The sequence below is a fragment of the Centroberyx affinis genome, unplaced genomic scaffold (genome assembly GCF_046629955.1).
Source record: "Centroberyx affinis isolate AG114_WGS23_722 - 3 ecotype Tasmania unplaced genomic scaffold, CSIRO-AGI_Caff_v1 ptg000970l_1, whole genome shotgun sequence".
NCBI classification, from domain to species: domain Eukaryota; kingdom Metazoa; phylum Chordata; class Actinopteri; order Beryciformes; family Berycidae; genus Centroberyx; species Centroberyx affinis.
In genome coordinates this window covers 32,501-49,627 of record NW_027279541.1, presented here as the reverse complement: position 1 = coordinate 49,627, position 17,127 = coordinate 32,501, and the positions used below count along the sequence as shown (strand labels likewise).

At 41.2% G+C, this 17,127-nt stretch overlaps 1 protein-coding gene and 1 non-coding gene across 2 annotated transcripts in view; both read left to right on the top strand.

Moving 5' to 3' along the window:
* Positions 1–9,170: 9,170 nt before the first annotated feature.
* On the top strand, positions 9,171–9,269 carry LOC139646293 (small nucleolar RNA U13). The gene has a single exon (XR_011695271.1). It is a non-coding gene; the product is annotated as a small nucleolar RNA U13 (small nucleolar RNA).
* An 876-nt stretch (positions 9,270–10,145) lies between these two features.
* mak16 (MAK16 homolog (S. cerevisiae)) overlaps positions 10,146–17,127 on the top strand; it is a 9,088-nt gene continuing 2,106 nt past the window's right edge. Inside the window, 9 exon segments of the mRNA XM_071522276.1 lie at positions 10,146–10,311; positions 11,617–11,666; positions 12,015–12,124; positions 13,061–13,125; positions 14,066–14,217; positions 15,080–15,134; positions 15,393–15,467; positions 15,886–15,916; positions 15,919–15,998. Coding sequence (XP_071378377.1) covers positions 10,297–10,311; positions 11,617–11,666; positions 12,015–12,124; positions 13,061–13,125; positions 14,066–14,217; positions 15,080–15,134; positions 15,393–15,467; positions 15,886–15,916; positions 15,919–15,998 — 633 coding nt within the window. The 5' untranslated portion in view covers positions 10,146–10,296.

The window sequence follows — 17,127 nt, the reverse complement described above, 5'->3', positions numbered from 1 at the left end:
TGCTAACAATGCTAGTGCACCAATTTTCAGTAAAAATGAAGTGTCAGTATGAAGGTTCTCTGCTGTGTAACCTGTCTGCTGATGAAAGATGAAAGCTGTGGCTGCATGTCTCTTAATGAAGAACCGTAATGGAATCCTTTATTGATGGGGAAATAGATTTTTCTCTTTCCTCCCATCTAGAGGATGGTCAGAGGTCAGCAGGGTTTGGGGTTTGAACCCGGGTCTCTCTGCTCACTGCCCCACCCTCTTTATTTTCATTAGAGCTAAACATCTGTGTAGCAGTGCTAGCGAAAAAGAAAAGCGTTGCCTGGTGGACATGCAGCCTAAGTTTCCAAATGTCAAGGTTCGGGTTCGACCGATATGAGTTTTAGAATTCCGATGTTTTTTGGGTTGAAGCTGCTGATGTTTTTTTATCTTTATATTTTACCATTTTCTTGCCAAAAAAAACAATTCAAATGTATCCAGTGTTTCCTCCAGAATTTCCTTCTTGTCAGGTTGGAAATAGAATTCAGACCATCATGGGACACTAAAACTCTCCACTGAAACCTAGAGTAATACTGTCTCATTCAAATTGAATAGGTTCAGGTTAAGGGCTTCCCATAGACGACTAGTGTAGTATTGATCAATCCTGCAACAAATATGTAATCAATCAAACTGCATCCTATCAGACTGGAGCAGATCTGAGTTTTAGTAAAACAGCGGCAAACTGATATATCGGTCCGACCCGAGTCTAGGTTTCCCTTCGTCCCGGCTGACGCACTTGCTGCTCTCTAGTCGAGTATTGATCTCTGATAGGCACTCAGCTGTGGACCAAACGTACCCGCTGGGTTCGGTTCATCAGATGTGTCTCCATGGAACGTTGTTTTATAGTTTTTGTTTTTTTTATATCTGCCCCCTCGGTAGCTCTTCTTCTACTTCTTCCTCTTCTTCTGCGGTAAAGTTCGCAGCACTCCTGCTTTCATATCGACGCGCTGTATATCCTCGTCTCTCTTGTCTATATGTTTATATCTGCCGGCACATACGGATCACCTTATTTTCTTTGTGTATTATCTTTTTCTTCAGTTTCATTTTATCCTGTCCTGTGTATATATTCCCCACATGTTCTCATGTTCTCCTGTTAGGAAGTGCGGATCATCTGTCATGTTCCTCCTTAAAAACTCTGATCTGAACCGGAGTGACGGCGGTAGAGGAGCGAACAGCAGCTCCAGTTTTCCCCGGTTAGTCGTGTTGTTAGCTGTAGGATTTTTTTATAACTGTATGCCGATCGACAAATCTCACGGTTTCCTTGTGGAAAACCGTTCGACTCTCCGACTCCACGTTTCCTGTTTCACGTCCCACAATCCTCTGTTTTTACGTTGATGTCACAGCAATTTTTGCATCCCTCCTCATGAGCATTTAGTTCATCAGGATGTTGAGCAGCCATCTTACCTGTTTCACATCCCAGAATCCTGTGCTGTCAGTTAATGTCATAGCCCCCCCGCCCCGCCCTGCCACCCCCCCCCCCCCGCAGTCAGTTTGTTGACTCCATTTTGCATCCATCACTTTGATTCAATTTTGGACACCAAACGACGCGAAGCGAAAGCAGCCATGTTGCCTGTTCCACATCTCATGTGCCTGAAGGGACTGGAGCGTTTTATTTTTCGCCTGTAGAGGTTCCGCCTCCTTCTGAAAATGTGTTTTCTTTTATTGTTTTTCAAACCAGTGCATTCTCATTCTGTAATTCTAGAACAGGTCGGGATCTAGAATCCATGGGTTCCGATTCTAGAACTATTTCTTGTTACGATGTGCGGATTCTCATTTTAGAACCCGTGCGTTCAGATCCTGGAACATGTCCGTTTTAGCACGTGCATTACATGAACATGTCTGCGTTGTCTGTGTAGAACCCACGCGTTCTGAATCTAGAACGTCTTATTTAAGGACACACGCGTTCTTGTTCCCTAGTCCATGGATTCAGATTCTAGAACGTGCGTACATCCTGTTTTTGAAATGTGCGCTCTTGCTCTAGAACCCATGCATTCCCATTCTAGAACATGTCCATTTTTAGAACGTTCATTCTTGGACTGGAACCCATGCATTCAGATTCTAGATCACCTCGTGCTCAGATGTACGCATTTCTCATTCTGTGAAACCCCATGCCTTCCGGTTCTAGAACATTTTGGTTTTTTTTTAGAACCTGCGTTCTCGTTCTAGACTCCGTACGTTCACACTGCTCGGCACATATGAAGAGTTTCGTTCCAAAATGAAATCATTTACCATTTGAAATGTGCGACTCCTGATCTGATGAACTGAATACTGGCATGAAAATAAAACCCACCATTTACTGTCGTTGAATTCCTCAGCTGTCTGAAGCCTTTGACTGTGTTGCTTTTCCTAAACAGTTAACATCAGGTAACTTGTCTTGATAATGGACATATTGCATTTTGGAATGAAATGGGTCATATGTGCTGTGACTGTAGGAAGTGTGTGTTGTGTCAGCTGCTGTTGTTCTGTCTCGTCTGTCGCTCGGCAGCCTGCTGCCTGGCTCAAAGGCTCCGGGAAAACCGTTCCACACAGAACCGGTGCAGATCTGGATTCACACCCGGCTCCTGGTCTTACCCAGAGTTCCACCCGGCTCTGACCAGCCTCTGCCACAGTGTGACTGAGATCATGGAGACGCTCATCCCACCTGAGACTAGAGTTCGACTGATGTGGGTTTTGAAGGACGATCATTTTGGATTAATGCTATTGATGGCCAATATTTTGTGCTGATATTCAGTATCTTTCAATTTGACCATTTTCATGGCAAAAACATAAAAAGAAATCCCAAGTTTCTCCAAGAATTTTCTTCTCGTCGGGGTGAAGAGGCTCTGAAACATTTAGAGCATCATGGGACACTAAAACTCTCCACTGAAACCAGACTGATGAATTCTTTTAGTGTCAGCGGCTCCTGAAGCTGCATCACATCAGCAGTGGACAGAACTGACAGCCCAAAACTGATTTTTAATGAAAGCCGATATCAGTCCAACCGAACTGGAGACGCTCAGCAGCTCTGAACCTGTCACTTGGTGAAACTAAAGTCAGTTTGCTTCACAGTGTCCCAACTACAGACATTTTATTTTTGTCTTCCTTCCTGTTTTTTTCACAATTTTGTCCCTTTTTAATGATGTAATGGTTCTTATAAAAGAACGATGCGTTTGATGTCTCCGGTGGGGTTTGACTGATATTTCTGTATCGAACCTGCTGCCGATATTTAGTTCCGCTAGTCAGTATCTTTTAAAGTTGAACATTTTCATGCCAAAAACTGACAAGTATTCAGTGTTTCCTCAGTGTTCAGTTCTTGTCAGGATGGAAAAGGCTCTGAAACATCTAGACCATCATGGGACTCTAAAAATCTGATATTTAATAAAAGGACAATATCAGCCCCATATATCAGTCTAACTCTAGTGTCCAGTGATGATGGGAAGTCTCCAGGTCCAACACGGTTTAGGAATCTGTATGTGAGGTTCTGGCTTTTGTTTTCTTCATTTTCCATGACTTCACGTTCCGCTCATCAGTTCATCTCCGAGCCGTCTGCCGGAGTCCGGCGGGTTCTCTGGGTTCCTCTGTGAGACGTTTCACTGCTGAGGTGTCGTGTCACCGTCCAGACGGAGGACGAGGACAGACGGTCAACGTTTCAGTTTTCAGTTTTGTTCGAAGGACGAAGTTTTGTTTCTCAAAGTGTTTCCATGCAGAGCTTCGCTGTCGACCCGCAGCGGGCCGAGCCGGGTCCGGCCCGGACTCACCGGTCCTGGAGGGAAACCGAATTTAGTTTTTAGAAACTATTATCCAGCCGGCAAAGAATCTCCTTTGGCAAAAAATGAGAAATATATCAATGTATTTTATTTTTCTGTCAAAATTGTGTTGTTTTTGATTGAGGAAAATCCAAAGTCAGACCTGGAAATCCCTGTTTGGCTCTAAAAAATGAATTGCAGTATAAAATTACCAATAAGAGGAAAAACACAGAGATTGATCGAGGCCATTGATCCTGTTTCAGACAAGTTTAGTCAGTTTGGTCTGTCTCACCTGGGAAGGCCTGGTTTAGACCTGGTTGGACCTGGTTGGACCTGGTTAGCCTGGGTTAGCCCAGGTTAGACCTTGGTTGGACCTGGTTGGACCTGTTGTGGAAACCCAGCTGCTGCTCTGCCTCTGGTTTTCCTCTGCTGCTTCACTCTTAACGCACAAACCAACGGACTCCTGCTCCGACGGAAAGATCTGGAAGGAAGTCGGACTGTTTCTGGGCTGAACCTGCTGATGAACTGACCAATCAGAAACCAGAAGGTCCGGTCTGCAGGAAGCAGCCGCCATCTCTCTGAAACTCGTATCTGTCTGGTAAAACGGTGAAAGCGGCCGGGGGTCTGGTGCGACCCGCTGCGAAGAGTTCAGCCTCCCTCCTCATCCTCTGTCCGTCAGAACCAGCCGGGACGCAGGGGAGCGTTTACCCACAATGCATCAGGCTTCAGACTGGTGAACCACGTGATGTTCAGACTGCAGCGAGACTTCCTGGAAGGGGAAAAAAAAAAAAAAAAACGGATCTGAAGACGCTGCGGCCGGGGTTTGACCTTTAACCCGATCTCCATGATGTAGACATCAGCAGTAGGAAATCACACGTCCATCAGGAGCCAACATGGCGTTCATATTTTACAGAATACTGTTGTGCTGTACTGTGTGTGTGTGTGTGTGTGTGAGAGAGTGTGTGTGTGTGTGTGTCCTGTCACTCAGCCCCTGTTCAGCAGTGTTGTTTTTGCATGCCTATATAGCTCAGTGTAAATCGATGTGAGTTGCATGTCAGTGTAGTTTCCTTTTCCTGGTTCAGTTGTTCGGCTGACTTCTGTCTGTTGTGGCTTTGGGTGCGTTTGATTTTCGTTTTTTTTTTTTTCTTTTCCTTTTTTTTTTTTTTTTTCGTTTTTTGTACTGTGCGTCAGAGACTGGTATTTTTGGGTTATTGAACAAAAAAAAAAAAAAAATCCCCCCTCAAACAGAATTGACATCCGTTATTCTCTGATCTCTGATGGTTTCGTCATATTTGGGAACATGAACAGCTCCACCCGAGAAGCTTGAGGCAGATGTGAATTCTGTTTTGGGGTGGATTGTCCCTTTAAAGAGTGCCAACTACAGATGCCAGTGTTGTACAGCAGTGAAAAGCTCACACTATTTACTAAAATAAACCATTTCTCTGTTTTTTTCACTGTCGAGTCTGAGTGAGTTCTTATAAATTTGCAGTTATAGTGAAACCGGAGTGTTTCCATGTTACTGCAGTTCAGCTGAGCACCAACATCCACATCTCAACACACACACACACACAGGGATGACAGATTCCCTCCGGTCCTGGAATATTCCTGGAATATCCTTGAATTTTGATTAGTTTATTCCAGACAGGGAAAGTCAAGAGATTTGGATCATTTCTCTTCTGAAGTCAGGGAATATCAGGGAATTTTATAAATGGGTCACTCTCCAGGAATACAGCAGGATGTATTTTCCAGCTTGTTTCACATAGTCACCACATCAGATGATTTTCAGTCTGAAAAGAAGGAACCAGGAAGGAAGAACAGTGAGTTTCAGGTCATGGAAGCTCCGACTTAGTTATGGAAAGTCGAGGAGAAGTCATGGAATTTCAGGGCCACAGTGGGAATCTGCTGTGACTTTATGACTTTTCCACCTCCATCACAATCACACAAGATAAGGCAAGGCAAACTTTATTTATATAGCACATTTCATACACAAGGCAAATACAATGCGCTTCACATAAAACAGAAAAAATACATAAAATCACATTAAAAAGGAATTGAGATCTTGAAGGATTCTTGGAAGGAGCCTAGAGTCTTTCCAGTGGTCTTACCCCGCCCTATAGGCCCCACAGCCCCTATTGGACTTGTAAATGTCCCTGTAGAACAATACACAGATCATCTAAACAATTACAATTATAAACTTCAAGAAATCCTTCAATTCTCAATCCAGGTTTGAGGATCCTGTCAGAGCGGAGAAACTCCTCACCAGAGTTCCTCTAGACTCCTGTTGGGATCCTGTTCCTGACGCCAAGTGATGAATAATTTTGTATAAAATAGATAAAACAGAAATAAAAGAAATAAATAAAGATAACACTGTTACATCTACCTACAGATGATTTAGCAGAAGGCCACAGAGAAAAGGAATGTTTTGAGCCGACTTTTAAAAGAGCCGACAGTGGGAACATCTCAGTGCTTCTGGAAGTTTATTCCAGTAATTTGGAGCATAATTACTAAAAGCAGCTTCACCTGATTTAGTTTTCACCCTGGGAACAACTAACAGACCGGTCCCAGAGGACCTCACAGGTCTGGGTGGCTCAGATCCTAAGATAGCAGCATTTAGTGCTGCAGAATGTAGTGGCTCCTCTCAAATTCAGCTCAAGATATTTGTAAAGTTTCTACCAAGGAACTCTGGAGCTGTTCAGGCAGCAGCCAGCAAACAGACTGAAGCTCAGTGAGACAGAGGTAGGAGACGAGGAAGCTAATGAAGCCTAGCGCTCTGCTGCTAACTCAGAAACACAAACCAGCAACACTGAATAATTATCCAACTTGCTCTCACACCCAAACATCACTCTGTCACTTCAGTTTGACTGGTTGCGATACATATTGGCGGGGGGGGGGGGGTCTGGGGCTCCTCCCCCAGAAAAAACAATAGTAATTTAAAACAAAGTTCCTGTATTTCTACACCACCTAACCTCTGGATTAAGTCAAGAAACAGCAACCCTGTATAATGTTAAATTATGTTATATTACTAGATTTCAGCACTGAGGTCCTTACATTCATGATTTTGCATAGGCATACTAAGACACAGAGCCATAGAGATAAAACAGTAGAGGGCCTGTCATAGAGAATTCCTATTCTGGAATGGGACCATATGGCAGCCATCTTACCTGGGTCAACTGCTCAGCTGACTGTCATTGGAATCAATGGTGATAGTGCCTTATGCTGCCATTATAATGCTAATATTTTTTTATTGAGACATCACTACTACTTTTTATTTAGCTCACTGTGTGCAAGACAACTGAGACTGTCTGAAATGGAACCAAACATGAGCATTTTTTGTAGTTTGTAGATAAAAAAAATAGCGAAACTATGTTAAGTAATTATGTTTTCAATCATAAAGATTATCTTCTGGAAGTATTTTAATGGTGCATTTACTTTACAGAAACTACGAATCCTTTTTTCAAGAAGACTTTATAATTCTCAGATTTCTTTGGTACTAAGTAGTTGTATTAAGAGTAAATATGAAAATCTGCTTATTTTTAATGTAAAACCCCCAAATGATCTGTTGTTGTAGCAACAGACAGATGTTGGCAGCAATTAAATATCACCAACACTCAAACACACCTAACAATACACCCAGATAAAATATACAATAAAAGGCAAATGTAATGCCATGAAGTGGTTAGTGTGACAGCTCTAAGCCAATGTAAGCAGGTAATAATGGACATAAGCCCTCACATTTTTTTTTTTTTTACTTTATTACAATCCATAAAGAAATAATTTCTATAGATGCCATCATGTAAACAAGTAGACCACTACAGTAAAAACAAACATCTCTACACTTGAATCAACTTAACATCCACAGTAGCCTATACAGATATGCAAATGAATGTCCTCTCTGTCTGCCACCACACGTCACTATGTGTCACTTCCATCATTAAGGAGCGTCTTGGCAGAAACAGCCTGCAATTAACTTAAAAAAATCGGCGCAGTACTGTACAAGTACTATACAAATACTATAGAAAACACTTGTGTTATACTTACACTTGTGTTATATCTCTGTGCACAGAGCGTCCCCGTAACCATAGTAACTCACTCTCACTCCTGCCTGCGTGCGCACGGCGCGAGGAGAGGGAGAGACGCTGTACTGCTGTCAGTGCCATATTACGCCGCATTTTCCGGCGTTTTTTTTTTTAACAAAACGAGTTTGAAAAGTGACGTAGCCTAATTTGGCCGCTTATGCTTGCCATATAAATTTGTTTTTCACTGCGTGAGAAAATGGACTTGTGACGTGAGAGCGTGTGAAAAGTGTCAATTGCGTGAGTCTCACGCTCAATGCGTGACGGTTGGCAGTCCTGTCTGAAAGTTTCATATTGAATAGCAGATCATCACCAAAATCAAATCAGTTGTTCCTTGTCCAAAGGCTGACCTGTTTATCAAATTTACTTTTAAATCGGTTTCTAAGGTTATGAGAAATCCTGACAGACAATCTAACTACCTGAACTAAACAGAAACGACCTCCCTGCTGGAGGTAAAAATACAGTGTAGCCATACTAAGTTAGCGAGGTTAGCTAGTTAGCTAGCTGACCTTCCAACATCATGATGCCATGGACATGAATCAATGAAAAAAATAAGTCATTACATTTATATTTTTAGTTATATTTTTAGTTTTAGTTTCTTTAGCATTCAAGTTTGCTAGTTAGCTAGTTAGCTTTCGCTCTTTGGCTCCGCCCACTGAGAAAACTACAGTCAGTCAGGTGATTGATAGTTTGTTGGATTAACTCATCTTTACCAAGCAGGTGATTGACAGCAGAGTTTTAGTAAATAGACAGTTAACAGATCTTCAAACCTTTTAACATTTTACTCTCCAAACAGGAAGAACAGTAGAACACAGTGCAGAACTCAGGAATCGTTTCAGTACAAAGTCTCCTTTTATTTAGTTTTTTAGAATAAAAAAACAAAAAACAAATCAAGTACAGTGAAGTCACTGTAAACTACCGAGCACCACAGACAAACTACAAGCCTCTACAGGAATATTATAGGAATATTGTAGTGATACCATATTAAATTAAAAATAACATAAAGTCCTATAAGGTCACTATAGACTGGATTTATACTATAAATCCCTCCAGGTTCCTCTGTTCTGTCCCTCCGCACCGCCAGGCGTCGCTGTTGCAGAACGCTTGTTGTTATTCACTTCCTGATCCAGTGATTACTCCCACAATGCATCACTCCTGAATACATTAGAAATCTCTTCTTTTCTGAATTATTTTTTATATATTTTGATTTTTTTTTAAATTCTGTATCTGGTGGCGTTTTGTCTGATAACCTGTAGCTGACCTGTCGCGTGCCAGTCTGTAGCGCGTCACCGTGACTGACGCGAGCAGCGAGGAGCTTCAGATGGTTCAGCGCCATGTTTGTTCTACGATCCTTCTGGTTCAAGCACGTGATGATTGGGTTTTTCACGGTTCATCTGTGAAAGGTGCAGCCTTACCTTGTTACGCATGCGCCTCAGCCCTTCTGATCTTGAATCTCAAACTTACAAGTTGTACATCATGTTTAAAAGGAAAAAATGTAGCATAAAATGTTAAATCAGATAATTATAGAAAATGTTCAAGTGTGGGAGAAGTTGGACTTCCTGATCACTATGGAAACACTAGTTATTAAATCGCCTATAAATAAAAAATAGTAATACATTTAATTTATATAGTGCTTTACATGATACTCTAAAACACTTAATAGCTAAGTAAAAAAATATATAAAGCAATTGGTACTAAAAACATTTTATCAACTCGTTAATACTAAAATAAATAACATTTATGTTTTAACGCAATACAAAACTAAAACATACATATTTAATCATAATAATTTTAGCACACTTATGAAACCAGTGTTACACTTTATATCAAAATGCAAGCAAAGCAATCGGCCAAATAAATATGTGAAACTGTGAAAATAAAGAGAAGAAAGAAAATGGCGTGAACTGGACAGATTGGAAAATTACTTGTATATGTATAACATTTTTTTCATTGTTTGATTTTATTTTGGCTTTCATTTTGAAGTTCTTCTACATCCGCCAGTGTAAGCACACTGACTAAACCTCACTTTACTGTGGATGAGAAATATTTCAATTCTCACTATAAGACGTCAAGAAGATAACACAGGAGTGGATTTTAATTGAATTCATATTTGTCAAATATTTAAATTACATTAATAATGTTTTGTTCCCTCTTAATGTTACATTTTAACACTTTAAGATTATATTTCCCTCATTTGTATCATATTTTTATTGTATTTCCTTGTCTACAGTACTGTGTTTTCTATAATCATGAAAGAACTTTTCCCAAACCAAGTATCGCGATACTTCTTCGCGTGACTCCCCATCGTCCGGGAGACTTTACACATGCAAACAGAAATGGTGGCTTCCTGACCGTCCATGTGGCTTCAGAGACAGAAAAAAGCCCTCAGAACATTATAGTAATTTATTGTATATTACCGAAACAAACATTGTCCGCGGTAAGGAAGCTGTCGACAGATCTGCAAGGAATCCAAAATGCAGCACGACGATGTGAGTGTGTTCAGTTATTTAGAAGCTGCTCGTGTGCTAAGACCTGATGCTAACGGTACCGGTGGCTTTAAATGCAACTTTTCAGCTTTAAATGCAGCTTTTCGGGTCAATACTTAACTTTCAGTGTGAAGTTGCCGTTTATAAATTATCAGTATTTGTCTCTGCCTTCACTTCACAGTTGTGTAACGTTAGAGACACACGAGAGAGAGATAATCTGGAAAGCTAGCAAGACCCGATAACGTGCCGTTCGTTCTTGTCAAGCCACACGCCAAACTCTATTAAAAAATGTGTCAGTTTAAAAAGCTCCTCGTTTATCAGCAAACACACACGCCCGATAGAACATGAATCGAGACCTTTTAAAAATAAGTAGGGTTTGTGGTAAATTCGGCATGTAAGTAATTCATCAGGAAGCACTTTATATCAATAAAATGTCAACTTGAAGAATTGGTTCGCTGCCCTCCACGCAGGTAAGAGCATGGAAGAAGACTGTGGGGGAAAGCAGCGAACCGGTTATAAAAGTTGAAATATGATTTTAAACTAGTGCTGCTTGGTGAATTAGATGCATGCCGAATTGAAGAGTGGATAGGGAAAAGGTCTTGAGTCATTTTCTGTCAGTTAAAGTCGTGAACATTTTGCCGATAAGCAAGGCAGCATTGACTGGACAGATTTGTGAATGGAGTTTACCGTCGCTGTTTCTCTGTAAAAGAGAACGACGCGTTTCGGGGTAGGAGCCTGTCGACAAGCAACTTTATAATTGTGTAACGGCAGAGAGACGCGTTACACAAGTATGACCGACTGCTCACTTTAATGTGTTTTTAGACGCCAGCTTTACAAACTGGCTGAACACAGTCTCATTAAACTAAGTTTTCCTGTCAGCCGCAGCGGCGAATCCAGACACTCTAACGGTTTAACCAGCATCAGATCAATTAATAATTGGTTAATAATGAACTTCAGTGTTTGAGTCTGTCTGGTTTCCAGGATTTTGGCCTCTGCGATACCAATGACTTCTAAAGGAGATTCTTGTTCTCTTGTTTCTTTGCATGTAATCCTGGTGTGAGTGTGTGTGTGTGTGTGTGTGTGTGTGTGTGTGTGTGTGTGTGAGAACATACCCCTAACTATTGTCCACCTGGTCTGATCCTGCATTCACCATACTAATTGTATAGAGAGACATTTCATGAATCCTCGTTGGAATAAGATACTTTAATTATTAAATGAAGTAGATGCTTTAGAGAATACATGCTGAGCTAATGTGTGTGTGTGTGTGTGTGTGTGTGTGTGTGTGTGTGTGTGTGTGGGGTTCCTCAGGTGATCTGGGACCTCATCGGGAACAAACAGTTCTGCTCCTTCAAAGTCAAGTAAGTCTAAACTTATACACATGGTTATTGATTGATTGACTGATTGATAGGCAGAGTTCTGATGTAGCCTACCTTCATTTCATTTCATTTCATTTCATATTATTATCATACATGTTTTTATTTATTTATTTTGTTCTTTTTTTTCATCCTCCCGACAAGTCGCTGGTTATCACAGTGGTTACAGTAATAAAAATCTCTGTCTCTCTCTCTCTCTCTCTCTCTCTCTGTCTCTCTCTCTCTCTCTCTCTCTCTGTCTCTCTCTCTCTCTCTCTCTCTCTCTCTCTCTCTCTCTCTCTCTCTCTCTCTCTCTCTCTCTCTCTCTCTCTCTCTCTCTCTTTCCCCCTCCAGGACGAAGAGTCAGAACTTCTGTCGTAATGAGTATAACGTCACCGGCTTGTGTAACCGCTCCTCCTGTCCGCTGGCCAACAGTCAGTACGCCACCATCAGGGAGGAGAAAGGTACGCTCAGCTGGACCAGGCCTCCTCCGCCGGGAAGATCCGGGGGTTTAGTTTAGTGAGGGGAATTCTAGACGGGGGAAACCGGGGAGTTGGATAAATTCCCCGGGGAAAGTCCGGGGAATATCAAGGAATTTTCCAGGAATACAGCAGAATGTATTTTTCATCGAAAGACGTGGAAAAGTCACAGAGTTCTACATCAGGTCCTTGATGGAAAACTGACATACCGTATTTCCTCTAATAGTGGCCGGTAGTCAATTAAAAGCCAGGTCTCTGATAATGTCCGGGGGCCGTGGTCGACAAGAACAAATAAAGGCCGGCCCCAAATACAGGCCGGGGAAAAAAACAAAGGAAAAAACAACAGTGGATACCGGTAAACTCCCGGTGCCTGTTATATAATGTAACTGTAGTTTGTAGTAACGTACAAGTGCCACAAGACGGCTCGGCCGGCGGAAGTCTCTGGAGCGTGCCGTCATCGATTACCGTAATTATCGGTGATGCATCGCAGTAACAAAAAAACGGCTAACGAACCCCAACAGAAGCAGATCAGAAAACATGGAGGCTTCGTACTAAAATATGAGCAAATATACTTATCAAACAGAGGGAATTAGAAATAAAGGCCTGTCTCTAATATAAGCTGCTTCCAATAAAGGCCTGGTACCCTCTGCAGCTGAGGGAAATAAAGGCCTGGGCCAATATTAGAGGAAATACGGTATTAAACACCAACCAGAGTCTGAAAATCCAGTCAGGAAGTGAAGATCTGGAAAACGTCTGGAATTCTGTCATGGAAAATGTTTAGGAAATTGATTTAATTATTCCTCTAAAATCATAGGCCGGTGGTTTCATGCAGCTCTGTAGGTGCAGAGAGAGCAGCAGAACTGTGTGATACCTGATGCTTGTCTCTCTCTCTCTCTCTCTCTCTCTCTCTCTCTCCTGCAGGTCAGTGTTTCCTCTACATGAAGGTGATCGAGAGAGCGGCGTTCCCTGCCAAGATGTGGGAGAAGGTGAGCAGGAGGAGAACCGGCAAATAGGGCTGAACGATTTTGAAAAAATATCTAATTGTGATTATTTTGACTGATATTGCAATTGCGATATGATTTGCGATATTAGAGGGAATGATAATTTTTACATCATTATTCTCATTTTCATTGAAAAACGTATTGAAATGATTACGGTGTGATTTTTGCGGGGATCTGTACCAAACAAAGATGTTTTCTTCAGTCTGTAGAGTATGATGTGTAGGCCAGGACATCTCTGCAGCACCACAATATTTACTTTAAAATGATATTTTGACACATTTCACCTTTAACAAATATTGCACCTCCTGTGATTTGAAAATTGCAGTAGGCCATATTGCGATTTAGATAAAATTTTGATTAATTGTTCAGCCCTACCGACCTCTACACAGATAGAAAACACTGATGAGAGACTCACTCCATCTGCTGGACGCACGCAAAGAAAAAACACCATTCACTTTCAAACATATTAGTAATTTATATTTATCATTATTATTGTTATTAATAACATTTTCTTTTGAGGATTGTTACACAATGTTCTGTGCATATTTTGATCAACTTAAGCTCTTGTTAGGCAGCCTCCTGTATATGAATGAATGATAATTGTACTGTTATTGTATATGTTAATTTGAATCGTACTTGGGTCGGTTGTGACAAATTGGTGTTGGTGCACCTGTAAATATGGCTGTAATAACAGGTTTATTAACATAACAGTGCAGTAATAACAGTATTGATAATCATTGGGTCGAACTGACAGACTGCAGCAGACAGACTGTTTCCATCTTAGGTAGAAAAGTTTCAAACTGAAATAATGTCCGATACTGATGTGCGTTACTGAAGAGGAAAATGCTAACGTGTGTGTGTGTGTGTGTGTGTGTGTGTGTGTGTGTGTGTGTGTGTGTGTGTGTGTGTGTGTGTGTGTCTACAGGTGAAGCTGAGTAAGAACTATGAGAAAGCGTTGGAGCAGATCGATGAGAATCTGATCTACTGGCCTCGCTTCATCAGACACAAATGTAAACAACGATTCACCAAGATCACCCAGTACCTGATCCGCATCCGCAAGCTGGTCCTGAAGAGACAGTGAGTCCTGATACTGATACTAATACTTAGAGCTGGGCGATAATTCAATATTATGTTTTATCGTCTTTCAGTGGAATCATATTGTCATGATATGGTGATTTTCGGATATCGTGACAAACAATCCTGCTGTCTGAACTGATGATAACAAGCAAATTTCTTCTTAAAAGCCGCACACTGTCTACACTACTGCATAATACTTTATTGCAATGTTTCGGTCATAGGACCTTCATCAGGTAAACACACACACACACACACACACACACACGTTTGCCTGATGAAGGTCCTTTGACTGAAACGTTGCAGTTGAGTTTTATGTAAATGTAGAGAATGTGCAGGATTATATTTCTTTCTCAGTATTTACCTTTTTTGGTTTTTGCCCTATATGCATCTGTCACTCAAAGACTTTAGGTGTGCAAAAATCCTTTTTTTTTTTTAAGGAATATTATTTGAAAATGTCAGTTTTGTTTGACGTCACACCCTAACATTACTATTCGGCTCAATGGGATGAACATTCATTTGATTATTTAACGTGATTTTGCACACGTGAGCCATATTGTGATATATATCGATATCGAAAAAAATCCTTATGATTATCCTGATATTGATTTTAACCATATCGCCCAGCCCTACTAATACTACAGTAAGCTGGTCCTGAAGAGACAGTGAGTCCTGATACTGATACTAATACTAATAGTAATACTGATACTGATACTAATACTGCAGTAAGCTGGTCCTGCAGAGACAGTGAGTCCTGATACTGATACTAATACTAATAGTAATACTGATACTAATACTACAGTAAGCTGGTCCTGCAGAGACAGGGAGTCCCTGTGCTGACACTGCAGCTCTCTGTGTGTTTCAGGAGGAAGCTGGTTCCTCTCAGCAGGAAGGTGGAGCGGAGAGAGAAGAGGAAGGAGGTGAGCGCTACACACACACACACACACACACACACACACCACACAGTGCTGCACACAGCTCGCGTCTGGCTGGATAAGACGAACCTTTAATGTGAACCTTTAATGTGAACCTTTAATGTACAAAAAGATGTCCAGATGTGATGCACATTGTCAGCTGTTCATATTGTGGTGTTTCCAGATGGAGGTAAAGGTTAAAGGTGAATTGATGTGTTTGTGTGTGTGTGTGTGTGTGTGTGTGTGTGTGTGTGTGTGTGTGAGGAGAAAGCTCTGATCGCCGCTCAGCTGGAGAACGCCATCGAGAAGGAACTGCTGGAGAGACTGAAGCAGGGAACGGTACGACAGGCTGGTCCTGACACATTTACACAAGTCTTCATAACTTTATTAACATTGTTAGCTGCAGTAGAAGAAGTACTGGTAGTTTACTTGTAGTACTGGTTTACTGGTAGTATCAGCAGCATCAGTAGTAGCAGCAACACAAGTAGCAGCAGAAGTAGTAATATTTTATGACATTAGATTTTATGATTTGTGAAACTTTTAGGATTTTATGTCAACGATACACAAACAATTGCTCAGAAATGCTCAAATACAACAAAATGTGAAAAATACATACACATCAACACAGTGTCCTGGGATTAAATTGGTTTATTCTGCAGTCACATGAACAGTCAGCGTTTTCTGTGTGTTAGTTCAATCTCTAGAAAATGAAACCTGTGTGTGTGTGTGTGTTGTGTGTGTGTGTGTGTGTGTTTAGTACGGAGACATCTATAACTTCCCGGTCCACGCCTCGACAAAGCTCTGGAACAGCAGGACGAGGAGAGCGAGTCGGAGTCTGAAGTGGAGGAAGAGGAGGAGGAGGAGGACGAGGTGAAGAAGACTGAACACATCAGTTTATACACAGCTGTAGATCCATTCAGTAACGTTCTCAGTAAAAGTGAATAGTGTGATAAGGTGGATTTTGTTTCCAAATGTAGGTTACTGTGACACAGTAAACTGTCTTGTCTTTAGCCCTAGTCTCTACTCCAAAACATGAAGAGTTGGAGCTTGAGAAGAGTCAGCTCAGTTAACCTGAACAAACTGTTAGCTAGCTAACTAGCCAGCAAACACACTGATGTTAATGTGAACACGCTAACGCTAGCTGCTGCTAGCTACGTTAGCTAGTGTGCTAATCAGATGTGTTAACAACAAGACAGTGATGGTTAGCTGACCAGATACTATGGTTAGCTAGCTAACAAGCTGACATTATCTAAACACTTAATCAATCAGATGGATCAGTGATGAAATGATCAGTTCAGTCAGAAACAGACAGAAATGAACCGTCTGTTCAATTCTGTTGAGACAGAAACACAGTCAGCTGTTCAGAGCTGAGGACCTCCAACATGGCCGCCAGAGGGGCGTTATGTCACCTACAGTATATATCACTTTACATAGAGTTGGATTTCAAAATGAGAAAAGTGACGCCTGCTCTTCCAAACCGACTGATGGCACAAAATGAAAAGAAATGATGGTTCTTTTTAAATCATAGTAAGGAACTTAAATCCTTGGTTGTCCAAACAAGAACAAATTTCAGGTAATGACAGGGTTCCTATGCAGGTCTGGAAAAGTATTAAAAATGAATTTGATCATTTCCAGGTCTTGAATAGTTTGGGAATTTGAAAAAATGTCTGGAAAAGTATGGAAAATGTTGCGGTTCAGGTCCGATACACACATGATTCTATCTTTTATGTTGTTGTAGAGCCACTTTGAGTCCACAGTTTGTGTTGATGTGAAGAATAATGTTCAGATAGAGGGACGCTCTTATTACCCAGCCGCTGTCAGCATGCATTATATCAAATACCCACCAAAACCAAATCCGGTCAAGAACATAGGGTCTGGGAAAAATATGGAATTTTAAAATGGAAAGCGTGTAGGAACCCTGCCAATCATCTCACATATTCTGATATTTGTCTCTGTGAAGAACAATCTTCATCTATACAGTGATATGACCTAGTTAGCA